Source organism: Zalophus californianus, chromosome 15, assembly GCF_009762305.2.
Source record: "Zalophus californianus isolate mZalCal1 chromosome 15, mZalCal1.pri.v2, whole genome shotgun sequence".
NCBI lineage: Eukaryota > Metazoa > Chordata > Mammalia > Carnivora > Otariidae > Zalophus > Zalophus californianus.
Window position 1 is genome coordinate 75,910,022 of NC_045609.1, and position 14,067 is coordinate 75,924,088.

Consider the following 14,067-nt stretch of genomic DNA (forward strand, 5'->3'; position numbering starts at 1 on the left):
AAATGTGTGGATTGTTAATAAATGGTTAAAAAACCCCACATATTTTTAAACAAAAACTAATAAGCATTGTGCTATCAGCAGAGTTTACTGACTTCTCAGAGCCCTTAATGTGCTGATGACGTGCACTGAGACAACAGCTGCAATATTTGCCATATTTGACCACACAAATCTGTTTTCCTTTATGGGACAAGATTCCATGGAACTTATTTCAGAAGTTACTCCTCTGTTTATAACTGTATTTATGTATCTATCTATAGATATCTATTTATCTATATATTTAAGCACATATCCTGTAATAGTAGGTTTAATTTTTACTCCTTTTCCACTGTCTGAACAGCACCTGCTGTATGCACGGCTGTAGGTTGATGATGAGTTTTTTAAATCTTTAAACAGCTCACTAGTTTTCATACTATCTCAGAGATGGTTATCAAAATTAAAGGGTTTAGTTCATTCTTGGAATCAACACTCCCAACACTTAGGATTTCAAATCCAGTAGGCTTCCATGTAGCACAATCGGTCACATCAATTCACATTTACTCATGACATCAGGCGAGGTGTGGATTATTTACATCCTCCGGGCTTCTGGTCCACAACCCCATACCACTTGGAGACCTGGACCCAAGCCACGACCGGGATTGTCTGTGCATGTACCCGCAGACGTATTCACACTCCCATTATCTCCCCATTACTGTGTCAGTGTACCCATCCCCAGCTGCTATTTAGGCTGCTAACAGGTCCCCCTTTCTGGAGGATTGCTCACCATGAGGGAGGCCACCTTGCCCAGGGAAGTTATGGCCCTCCACCCCAAGGGCAGCCCACAGCCCCTGACTGACCCAATGGGAGCAGGAGAGGCCGGCTCTTTTGCTGCGGGGGGGCGGGGGGGGGGAGGTTTCACAGATCTAAGGCTCGACTGGCTCTTTCCCTTCCACATCAGCTTCCCTCCCTCCCTTACAGGTTCTTCCAGAAGCACACACCTTTAAAAATAACTTCCACAAGACATATGAGACATCCCTTCTAGGAAACTGGAACAAAGTCACTGTCTATTGTGATCACGCCTTGATCCTGGATTTGGCCAAGATCCCCAGGGCCCTCTGATGCTGTCTCAAAGGGCTACCCCCCCACTGTTATCTTGCCTGGTGGCTCAGCAGCATCCACAGGTACCTCGACACAGTGGGATTCCACAGTCTACATCACTAAAGATGACTTACTACAAAATGTTGGGCTTGGCATGACTAAATGGGACTAAAATGCTAAATAGGACCTACATGACCGGCTCTCCAACTTCCCTCCTCACTCCACATCACCATCCAGAGGCACCCAACCCTCCCCGCGCCCCTCCTACCCCATGCAGTCACCGCGTCTTGTCAGGTCTGCTGCCTGAACACCGCCGGGGTTCCTGCTCTCAATGCCCACAGCCTGGTTTAGGTTCTCTTCATTTCTTCCCCGGGCTACTGAAACCACCTAACCGGCCACTTTTGTTTTGCCTTCCAACCCACTATTCCTCTACGTGAGTTTGCACATTTCTTGCTTAATACGTGTCAATGTCCCCTCACTCCCTACACTCAGTCCAACCTTCCTAGCATGTCTCACAAACTGTGCAAGTGGGTTCCAGCCACCCTCTCCAGCGTCGTCGCTCAGCTGCTCGACCTCCAAACTCCATCCTACCCTGCTGCTGAACTCCTCGCTCTGCCCCCACTGTGCCACACTGCTCCTCCTGCCTGGGATCCTCATGCTTCAACTGTGTCTCCCGGCTGAAGTCCCAATTACCCGTTTTGACTTCTACTAAACATTGCCTCTTCCATGAAGCCTCGATTGACTTTCCGTGGGTGGCAATTACATTCTCATTTGAGCCCTCACTGATCATATAATTCTATTTCAGCACCTATACATCACACTAGATCCTTGGGACCTCTACCATGCACATTACCTGGTAACTGAGTGGCTATTTTGATTAGCTCTGTCAACACATCCAAGTAAGAATGCCTACATCAAATCACAAAGAGCGGTCAGCACTCTTCAACATCATGCCTCAGCAGAACTTAGCTACGCCTCCAAGTCAAGGTCTGATGTGACCGAGGCAAGATGGCAAACACTGCTAGGTATTTGCTAAAATATCTCTCCTCTTCTTCTTGGGAAACAGCCAGTCTACACTTCACAGCCTCTGTTGTGGTTAAGTGTGGTGAACTAATGAAGTTCCTGCCAGTGCAAAATGACAAGTAATGGGTTCCACTTCCAGGCCAGGCCCCAGACTTCCCATGAGTGCCCTCCCATGCTCTTTTCCCTTCCGGTTCACTGAGATGGTGACACCAGGGTTACTAGGGAAAGAAGGTGAGAGAGTTGCCGTCGGCCTGGGTCTCTGAGTGGCCACACTGACAGGACTTCCTTTGTCCCATGACCAAGAAGTAAACTTTTACGGTGTTGAGTCATCATATTTTGGGGGCCTATTTGTTGCAGTAGTTAACGTCACCCTCACATGGACAGACACTATGATACAGCCATTCTAACACAGAGGACATGTTGATATAGTCTAAGAAATTACCAAGTATTGTGCAAAAACAGCTGCATTCATTCCTGAATCCAACCCCGTCAACGACCCTCACCTCTGTAGCAAGTCGGGAGAAATAAAGTCAGGGTGTCAACCCCACTCCCTGTGAGGTGCGCACACATGGATCAGTCACTAAGCTAGTGAGAGACTGTAGCTAGCTGCCCAGCTAGGAAACTCCAGCCTGGGGGAGTGAAGGCCTACCCACCCATGTGACTCAATTTTTCTAAGTTACTTATTACATGTAGATGATTCCTTCGTATTTGGAAAAGAAAAAGTCACTGATTTTCTAATATCCCACCTAAAATCAAGTTGTCCAGAACATGGGTTACCTACATTTCCCATCAGATAGTGCTGACTCATCTGTGGAACCACAAGAGTTAGTGTGCTATCTGACATACAGTAGGTGCTCAGTAAACGTTTCTCAGGTGTTATGTAGGGAGGAATTCACAGCAATCCAAGGCTTCATTGTTTCACTATTCCTTGTGACATTCTTAATTACTTCTTCTAGTATTACCACATTACAAATGAAAACTTTTTATTCTGGGCAGTCATAATTATACACTATCCATCAAACAATAAAATGTTTATAGCAGAGGCACATTCAGCCTGAAGATGAAGTGATATATTAACTTCTTGCTCAAATGCCAGAACTTAGAGATGAATATGAAACAGACATCAATAATTACAGCTTGTACTATAGCTGCTGGTTTCTAAACCTTTAAGTTCAATGAACAAGTAATAACTGGACAGACACACCCTTCAGAAATTAGAGGTGGGAAAAGATGACCTCATTCCATACCTGTCACATGGCAGGCCCCCAGCAGCAATTCAGCAAGAGACATTCCATGGGCCCCAGAGGAGGTAAGGGCCGGGGCTTCCAGAACAATGCCAGGGAATAGGCACAATCAGAAACCTGGCAGAGGAGCACCAGGAGCTAAGGCTTCTCTTGGGCACTACCCTCTTCTCTCCTTCTATTCCCTTTTATTCTGTGCCTCCTTAAGAAACTTGTTCTGGACATAAAAGGCAGGTACCCAAATTCAATGTTTTAAAACTGCCATCTCACAGGCACCTGGGTGGTTCACTCGGTTCAGCTCAGGTCATACTCCCGGGGTCCTGGAATCGAGCCCCGCGACGGGCTCCTTGCTCAGTGGGGGACGGGGAGGGCTGCTTCTCCCTCTCCCTCTGCTGCTCCCCCTGCTTGTTCTCGCTGTCAAATAAATAAATAAATAAATGAAATCTTTTAAAAAAATGCCATCTTACTATGAATATTTTTATGCCTTTTCTACTTAAATCTAAACTTTGTTACTAACACTAATAAAAAGAGAAGTATCCCTTAGTTAATTCTTGATTTTACAAGCCCATCTAAAAACACAGCATACTGCATGGCATTTAATGGAGAGGGACCCCCGCTCTGCCCCGCCCCCTGAACAAAGCCTGTACTTGTGTTCTGGGGATCAAGATCACAAAAGCCAGTGCTATAGGAAGCTATTCTGATGGCACCACTGTATTTGAAGAAATTCTAGCAAAGTGAATCTGGAATACTCACAGGTGAGTAGGAGATACTGTTGAAGAAACAACACACTTCATTTTAAAACTAGAGCACAATGGTTTGGAGGCTCCTTTCTCAGTCTCTTCATGGCCATCTTGGTCGGCTACATACCACCATGTTCTTGACTGGAGTCACAAATCACTTCCCCACTAAGTCTCGGGGCTGATGACAGCTCCAACACTGAGAGAAAGAAAGAGAGAGAGAGAGAGAGAGAGAGAGAGAGAGAGAGAGAGAGAGAGAGAGAGAGAGAGAGTGTGTGCGTGTTTCAAGGTGAGCAGTGTGGAAGAGGGATAAAATTATAAAGACTAAAGAAGGCAGTTCTGCTCATTTTATCAAAATCTACAGAGAGCATCCCAACCTCAAAATGGAAAATGGGTCTTATTGTCTCAGTAGGCTACAGAGGTCATGAACAGATATACGCTGATAAAATAATCTTTTGATAGTTCATTGAAATTTACTCTAACATATATTCCACTTCCTAGCAGAAAGTCTCTCACTAATTTAAATCTGACAACCTAGAAAGATGCTGATTACTTCATAATAAAAATTAATTCCTTGAAATTCATTGCCCTGGGTTTCTAAATGCCTTAGACTTTCAAAGTACTTTTAGATCCATCACCATGTTAAAAGGCACTGATGTCACGAATACCAATCTACATTTGGTTTTGGAAAAAGATTTCTGTGTACATATTTTGTCCAAATATTACTATTTGTTTCATGAAAGTCAGGACTAAGACTTTAGTAGAGTGTAAATTTAAAGCCAATGAATAAACAGTTGGCTCGAAAAAATACTAAATTGACATGCAAAGCATTTGTTGCTCTGCCAGATACTAAAAATAAAAGCGACTTCTGCCAACATGGAAAAACTTGAATTGTTTCAGTTGGTTCTGAATTTGACTACTGGGTTTCACACTAAGTTAATTTTCCAAAATGAGGTCTGACATAACATTACCTTGCTTCCCCAAAACCTTATCTCATAAAAAAACACACACAATTGGCATCTTATTTAAATATCGACCTCATACAATATTTTTTTTACAGTATAGGCAAAACAAACATTTCTAAAAAAGTGGTATCGTTACCAAGCAAATAGAAATTTGGACATTTTGGAAATTAAACTTGGTAGTTTAAGAATTAAATTCAGGGCGCCTGGGTGGCTAAGTCGGTTAAATGGCTGCCTTCGGCTCAGGTCATCGTCCCAGGGTCCTGGGATCGAGCCGACGCCTGCTTCTCCCTCTCCCTCTGCCTGCCTCTCTGCCTACTTGTGCTATCTCTCTGTCAAATAAATAAAATCTTAAAAAAAAAAAAAGAATTAAATTCAAACTTGGCTTAAACAATAAGCGAGGTTATTAAAATACCGAAAAGAGAACATTTTAGACCAAAGGTAGCAAGGAAATCAGTAGATTTTAAATGTGAGGTTCCAGGCTATTACTCCAAGTTCAGATAACATTTTATTCCCATCCTTGGCCTGCCCCTCCCTTAGCTGTCTCTCTAAAAAAATAAATGTGCTTAAAATATGGAGTTTGAGATTTATGATCAGTTGCAGAAACCTGTTCAACTACTGATTTATAGTTTTGGCCAAGGTATTTAACTCTGTCATCAGAACTCATTATAGCAAACCTGAGATTATACATTCAAACTCTCCTTTTGGTGAAAGAAATAGAATGTTCTGCTGAAAATCAGAAACATCCTGAGGGCTCCCAACAAGAACGCACTACCAACCTTCCTTCTCAGAACCAGTGCTATAAAGCTCAAAATTACTGTTCCTTAGTAAGTTGTTTTAGCCTGAAGTACTGAAACAGTAAATCACAGTTACATTAATGCCACAATGACGGCCTGAAACGTATTAATCTCAGTTAACAATAACTGACATTTACATCCCTCGTCTAATTCAGGCATTCGAGCAGTAGTAAATGCACATGCCGAAGCTTCAGGAACTGAAGTTATTACTGATCCAAAAAGAATCCTCATTTTGCTGTGAGCAGATGGAGAAGACAAATGACTATACTTTTTGGGCAACATGGGTGCTCTAAGAATAATGTTCCCATTTTATTGCTTTACTGAGCAAAATGTCTACTTCAAATTAAATCTGGTAAAATAAATCCAGTCCCAACGACATGCCAACCGGGTTCATCGCAGACAACCAGTCCCTTCCTCTCCCCCAGTCCCTTCCCTTGCCCCCCCCCCACCTGCTGTACCATATTTTGGAGCTTTTCGCAACCCAGGCCCCCCAAAAGTGAAGACTTAGGAGACGCAGCCCCCCTTATCAAATGAGTCCGCTGCTACATTCGATCCCACCGTAATGCCTACCACGGGCTTAAAATGCTCCCGTCTGTATCAGAGCCCCGAGGAGGGCAGCACGACCACCAGCACCGGACAGGCTGAAGAAGGGCTTCCACGGCTGGACTTCGGGTCACGGGCTCCCAAATCAGCCCTTCAAGAGGCCACTCTGGCAAGGCCTCAGCATGAGCAGAGAGGCGAAGCATTGCCTGCAGGGGTCACCAAGTGCTCGAAGGAAGTAGATACAGGAAAAGAAAAAAAACGAGACGTAGCTTGCAGGGAAATGTCCGCCTGCGGGCCCTGTGCGTGAGAATATCTACACTACCCACCTGTGCCACGATAACATGTCTAATGCTTCAGACAAAACCACTGGATTGTGCAGCGGATACTTCCCCCATGGTGGATTTTCTAGGGGAAAGGTTCTTATACTGTAAGTTTGTATTCCCCTACTAGGAGTCTGAAATGAAATATTGTAGGTAAACACAACAGGGGATATTAAATCATAAAATATAAGATTTTCCAATATTTGGTCTGGACACCTTTTTATGATGAATTCTCTAAGTAGATACCCAATCTCCTAAAATCTTGCTTTTTCTATACTGGCTCTTCTCACCTAAGTGGAAGCAAGATATGATTTTTGTTCTCTTAAACAGCAACTAGTTACTTACTTATTCCAGAACTGAGGAAAAACATTAAATATGCTACCATAAATTAGTACAATTTTGTTACTATTTTAAGTCTAAAAATAACAAAATAATAATCAAACAATAATCAAACAATAATCATGACTCATGTTCTAATGTTCCTGAGTTTGTATTATCAACTCAGAGGAAGTTTATACCAGCAAGCTAGCAAACCTCTGACGAAGGCTGAGGAAGGGAGGTGAACTGATGAAAACAGCGATAAGCAGCTCTTTACCTCTGCTAAGCACTGTGCAGGGAGATGTCCAACCACCAAACATCCAGGCTTATTTGTCAGCTTCTTACATGATTTCTCAAAGCCACTTCTAGTTAGGTCTATGAAACACACATCTAATGAAAACTACTTCCTGTGGTACCAATCCACCTTATCGTCATTAATTCATTCAATCTTTTAAGAAGTAATAGGGAGGGGTACCTAGGTGGCTCAGTCAGTTAAGCATCTGACTCTTGATTTAGGCTCAGGTCATGATCTCAGGGTCCTGGGATCAAGCCCCGCGTCAGGCTCCACACTCAGCACAGAGTCCGCTTGTGATCTCTCTCCCTCTCCCTCTGCTCTTCCTCCAGGTCATGTACTCTCTCTCTCTCTCAAATAAATAAAATCTTAAAAAAAAAAAAAAAAGAAAGAAAGAAAAAGGAAGTACTGGGAAAGAGGAGTAAAAACAATCAAACTATGTCCTCGGAAGGTTCCAAGTTATATCATCCAGAGTTTTAACAACTGTCTAGTACAATTACACCATCTTCTCTTCTTAGAACCATCTCATAATTTAAGGAGTGATAAGGCTGAGAGAGATATTTAGGAAGACATTTCCAGGCAGAACTGAATTTAAATCATCGTCCAAATACTACATTCTGACCTTTTTAAAATTATAATATTTTATCTGAAGGTATACAAAAATTAATCAATTGCTTTCATTATTTGACTATGAAATACCAATTCTACTGCCTCCAATAAAGAACCAATAATTACTTTTATAACATTAAGATAATTAAAGTCATTTGTAAAGACAGTATCGAGACTTTCTTGCACTTAAGACTAATCCATTATAAACAAATCTTAAAAACACGATTCCAGAATAAGTGCAGCTACACTGGGTACAGATAGAAAGAACAAGGAACTCACTGCTACGCTACATCAAATGGATGAAAAGTAAAATTGATTTTATGCTGGAGGATTCAATAAATAAGTAAATAAACAAATAAAGTCCTATCTTTTTTCCTGCTATGTATGCTTAGAGTTCTTGTACAAATAACAGAATGCTCCATCTCATTCACTTCAATAGAATGAACTCTTTAGAAAAAGACTGAAAAGATTTAATAATCAACTCCCAAATTTTATGCTTATTTTTCCAATCTATCAGTTTCCTGACATAGTTAACATAAGCAGGTAAATCTTTTCAGTAAATTGAGCAGTTGAAGACTCAAGCAAAAACCCAAGTGAAGACTCAAATGTCTTGAGGAACTCTGGCAAGTTACATATATCCCATGTTGCTCTTGGTTTCCCATCTCTTCTTTGCTTCAAACCTAAAATAAAGAACACAGAAATCTCAATTTATTTTGAAATACTTTCCTAAACATGCTTACTAAGTGCCACAGTAAAATAAACTTAAAACATTTTCACATACTCCATCGATGACAAAATAAATATCAAAAAGGATGAAGAAATGCCTCCAATATTTATAATATGACAAACAAGCAGCAAAGACACAAAGAATAAAATGAGTAACAATCACACACAAACTGGATTCATATGATGTATTCCAGGATTTCTGCAATCCCTACGAAGTTCCTAGAATTACCCCCATGCAAGTTTCTTCTTTTTACGGGCAACCTGTGAACTTTCAGTGTCCTTTTCGTCTCCAAACTTACCCCCATGCAAGTTTCTTCTTTTTTCGGGCAACCTGTGAATTTTCAGCGTCCTTTTTGGCTTTTACAAAGTTGTGGCAGGCAACTGCCTTGGCAATTTTTACACCAAGCTACGCATTACAAAGGAGAAAAACAAACAAAAAAAAGGTGAAAAGAAATATTCCAGCTAATACAAGAATTACAGTTATACAAATACTTGAGAAGTTGTGGGTATGAAAGCCGTAGCTACAAATTAGAAATTCTTATGCTCAGGCCACCTTGAAGAAGCAAAATAAACAAATGCACAAATGTGGCCCATATTTCCCTTACCTCCCACAGACCCTGTACCCTGGTTGCACCAGCCTCCTGGATGGAAATCCTTCCCAAACCGAGGGCCCTTGAGGGTCCACAAGGATACGATGAAGATCTTCCAGCTATTCCAGCATTTCAGTAGGCCAAACAGGAATTTATCCCTGATAAGGCTGCACAGACTGACAGAGACATCAACTTTCTTTGCTCTGGGCTAGAATTATAGCAACTCAGTATGGTCACATCAGTTATCTCATGCTGATCAGAAGCTCTGATTGGCAGTCATAGATGTGATTAATAAAACATGGGAAAGCTAATTACTGCTTCATAAACGCACTTCATATGATGGGCAACAGCTTTTAATTCACTGATAGAAAAAAGAATATAGGGGGTGCTAAGATGCGAGAAGGCTGGGCACGAGGACCACAGTACCTGTGTTCCCTCTGTGGGCCCCTCTGTTCCTGCTCGGCCTGACACCCATCTGCCCCAGTCTTGTAAGGTCCGATCAAAACAAAGCCTCCTACCCACCCACCCACCCCCACCCCAAAGTCTTCTCTAAGTTAACCTAAAACAGTCCTTGTTTCTGTACTTCTCCAGCCCTTCAGCCTCTCTGCCATAACCTACAGTTCGCACACTCTGCTCTACACAGCTCTCAGGCGGCCAAACTTCCTCAGTAAGTGTTCCAGGACAAGCAGGGGGATCTTCTAGTTTTAGTGGCTCTGATTTTCAAAATACCTGCCCACATGGATAGCTCAAAAATATCTGTTATGAAACCAGGTTGGAAAACAAAGGCTAAAAATCTCCTTCTGGTGTTTCTTTCCCTTTCTATCCCTGGACTCACCCTAATGCACATGAGTGGACAACAGACATGGAAGAGAAGAAAGAAGCTGGCAGTCACTGTCAGGTCAATGTGGTAAAGCCCGAGTTTTAGGGACCTGCTGGCCAACAGTGAGGCATCGTGGGAGGGTATGAGCACATGTATGAGAAGCCTATTTAGGAAAGTGAGGTCTGACACGCTTGACATGTCTTTCAGCTTATTCTGGAGAACAGTTTCCTTTAGGATGAAACGAACAAGTAGGAATCAAGCACTGCTTGAGGTTTATGAAGGACAGCACACATTGATTTCATTTTCCAGACCAGGTAAGAATATATATAAAGAATGGAAGCAACCTAACAATCAAACCGGAATGCTGAACTGGTCAACACCAATAGGAAAGCCACTGACGAAAGAGGGCTCAATTGTGACTTAGGAGTGCACTTGAGAAAGCTGACTGACCTCAGAGTCCCAAAATTCACACCAATAGGACCCGCACCACTACCTTCATCATCTCTTTTCACAGGACAACATTCACTCAGCAAATATCATGAGGGCACAAAGGCATTGTTTGGCCAGGCATTGTTCAGGGCGCTAGAAGTACAGCACTGAACAAAACCAAGCTGATTTTCACATTGGGGGCTAGGCAGAAGGGGTTGCTAGTGACATTAACTGTTTGACTGTTTCAATACTGGCCTCCTTCCCTTGGTTGTCTCTTGGTTTCCAGTTCTTCATCATAGAAAAGTTCAGATACGTCAACTAAGAAAAGGTTAAGAATCAAAGGGCTGGAGCATCACCAACTAAGGAGAAAATGCAACCAAAAAGACTCTGTGGCTAATTTATCATTAAGATGGATTCCATGGAAAAACTATCCATTTGTCATAAACAACAAAATCAGGTCAGTGCCCGTCAGGTTAGGCTAGCCAAAACTGTACCTCCCAAACAAATCCCCAAATCCCACTGTCTGAACTTTTATTTCTTGTTTCACTTTCTAGTCAGCTGTGGCATGGCTGGGCTCTCCTCCATCTTGTGGCACCGGCATCTCAACATGTGACTTTCAAGTTTGCTGCAGCAGAGGAAGAGAAGGCTGGAGGGTCTCACAATGGCTCTTAAATGGTTTAGTCCAGAAGTGACACGGTCACAACTATTTATATAGTTCCACCTAAAGCAAGGCGGCTGGGAACATGGGGTGCTGTGGGCTCCCAGAGGAGTAGCAGATGCACCTAATAAACTGTCCACTGTCATAAAACCCAGCTTGCTACCTGTGTTAAGATGTATGCCATGTCTCTCACAAAACCAAAAAACAACCAACAGAATGGGAGAAGATATTTGCAAATGACATATCAGATAAACGGCTAGTATCCAAAATCTATAAGGAACTTATCAAACTCAACACCCAAAGAACAAATAATCCAATCAAGAAATGGGCAGAAGACATGAACAGACATTTTTCCAAAGAAGACATCCAAATGGCCAACAGACACATGAAAAAGTGCTCAGCATCGCCCGGCATCAGGGAAATCCAAATCAAAACCTCCATGAGATACCACCTCACGCCAGACAGAATGGCTAAAATTAACAAGTCAGGAAACGACAGATGTTGGCGGGGATGCGGAGAAAGGGGCACCCTCCTACACTGTTGGTGGGAATGCAAGCTGGTGCAACCCCTCTGGAAAACAGTATGGAGGCTCCTCAAAAAGTTGAAAATAGAGCCAACATACGATCCAGCAATTTCACTACTGGGTATTTACCACAAAGATACAAATGCAGGGATCCGAAGGGGTACGTGCACCCCGATGTTTATAGCAGCAATGTCCACAATAGCCAAACTGTGGAAAGAGCCAAGATGTCCATCAACAGATGAATGGATAAAGATGTGGTGTGTATATATATACAATGGAATATTATGCAGCCATCAAAAGGAATGAGATCTTGCCATTTGCAACGACTTGGATGGAACTGGAGGGTGTTATGCTGAGCGAAATAAGTCAATCAGAGAAAGACATGTATCATATGACTTCACTGATATGAGGAATTCTTAATCTCAGGAAACAAACTGAGGGTTGCTGGAGTGGTCAGGGGTGGGAGGGATGGGGTGGCTGGGTGATAGACACTGGGGAGGGTATGTGCTATGGTGAGTGCTGTGAAGTGTGCAAGACTGTTGAATCACAGATCTGTACCTCTGAAGCAAATAATGCAATACATGTTAAGAAAAAAAAAAAAGCAGGAGGGGAAGAATGAAGTGGGGGAAATCGGAGGAGGAGACGAACCATGAGAGACGATGGACTCTGAGGAACAAACTGGGGGTTCTAGAGGGGAGGGGGGTGGGAGGATGGGTTAGCCCGGTGATGGGTATTAAAGAGGGCACGTTCTGCATGGAGCACTGGATGTTATGCACAAACAATGAATCATGGAACACTACATCAAAAACTAATGATGTAATGTATGGTGATTAATATAACAATAAAAAATTTAAAAAGAAAAAGAATAAAAAAGATGTATGCCATGTCTCTCCACATTTCTGTAGAGTATTTAGCATCTTCCCTGCCCCTTACCCTCCAAAAGGTAAAATGTAGAACTGTTTTTCTATTTAGCTATATTCCCATGTATTATGTATTAAATGCAAATTCTGATATATGATACAGTTTTGCCAAGTCTACCTCCCAACAAAAGTCCCATTTGGCGAGTTTATCTTATATTTAAATTGAGCCTATACTCGGAGGATAAAACAAAAATGGTCTGAACCATATCTGCCATGTACCATTAAGCATGCGAAAAAATTATTTTCTAAAACTGTTGTAAATTAAGAGGTAGCTTACATTTTTAACTTATTGAAAATTCCCAACATGGGTTTTCTGGATTGGGGATCGATAAGCCAAAGAGTACCTCAATGTGTTTGATTTAAATGGGACTCATCATCTCAACATGGTCACATACCCTAAGAAAGTAAAAGCTTTTAGTTTTCTGGCAACGTTAAGGCCAAGCCAGCAAAATCAGCATGAGAGTAAGGATTTAAAGTGTATGTTCCATAAGACATAGTACAAATTTATTAAAAATAATTCATTAAAACATTAATACACATATTTACACGAGAGGGCTTCATCATTTCTGTGGACTAAGTAAACATAATAAATGGCTGGGTACATAGGTAATACTTTCAAACAACCTGTTCGTATAAAAGGTATATTTTCCAACTGTATTTTGCCTTGGGTTAGGTTAAATGGAATGTTCCCCAACTGATAAACATTCAACAAGCCTGGTCTATGTATTTTACAGAAAGAATCGTTTAGCTTGTAATGATGATGAAAAGTCATTATCAATTTTGTGTCCTTCACATGCTTAAAATGTGTTTCACTTATTCCTGCGGAGAAAGAAAAAAGAATAGAAATATTTGGAAATGTGAAAGGATAATAAGATCTATGGAAGAGACTGTTGAGAAGAAACTCATTTTCCCAGGCAAGATGACTAACCTGAGTTCCCAAAGATAAAAGAATTATCGTGCTATGCTTCAGTATTACAAATAATATAGGCCAACAAGAATCTCCCTTTCACTTCTGTAAAATGAAAAATGCATCTTCATGCCCAAAGTAAACATCACAAAAGCTTGGTCAACGGTTTTCATATTAAAAAAAAAAAAAGTTTCGGGTCATCAGATAACTATAGCAACACAATATGGAAAGAAAATGTTTAAAATGAATAAAAATATATACAGAATTTCTTGTATGTGTAGCCAAAGTATCAGCATTTTCCATATAGAACATCCAATATTTTGCTGCATTTTAATTAAGGTGTCTAAACATTATCACAAAGAACTGCAAATTGGTCAGAGCAAGCGGTAAGGAAAATTAAGCTCTAAAGGCTTTTTATCACCATATTTCAGGAACCAAGGGTGTAAAATGTTCTAATTTGGGATATATTAAAAGCCATAAAAGGTCTTTCAAAAAGATTAATGGTACTTTGCTTGGATTTAAGATAAGGGCTTTAGCTGGTTGGAAAAGCAGGGCCCGGGCTGGACCCTTGGGGCATT

General features: G+C 41.6%; 1 protein-coding gene and 1 long non-coding RNA gene across 3 annotated transcripts in view; both read right to left on the bottom strand.

Annotated features, from left to right (window-relative positions):
• Window positions 1-3,040: 3,040 nt before the first annotated feature.
• Window positions 3,041-7,551, bottom strand: LOC113923385. Its single transcript, XR_003520313.2, has 4 exons — window positions 7,491-7,551; window positions 6,405-7,390; window positions 4,092-4,274; window positions 3,041-3,752 (listed from the first exon to the last, which is right to left on the bottom strand). It is a non-coding gene; the product is annotated as an uncharacterized LOC113923385 (long non-coding RNA).
• An 818-nt stretch (window positions 7,552-8,369) lies between these two features.
• FAM204A (family with sequence similarity 204 member A) overlaps window positions 8,370-14,067 on the bottom strand; it is a 33,455-nt gene continuing 27,757 nt past the window's right edge. For both annotated transcript variants that reach the window (XM_027595976.1, XM_027595977.1), the window contains exons 7-8: window positions 8,942-9,048; window positions 8,370-8,596 (exon numbers count right to left, since the gene is read on the bottom strand). In XM_027595976.1, coding sequence (XP_027451777.1) covers window positions 8,545-8,596; window positions 8,942-9,048 — 159 coding nt within the window. In that variant the 3' untranslated portion in view covers window positions 8,370-8,544. The remainder of the gene's footprint in view (window positions 8,597-8,941; window positions 9,049-14,067) is intronic.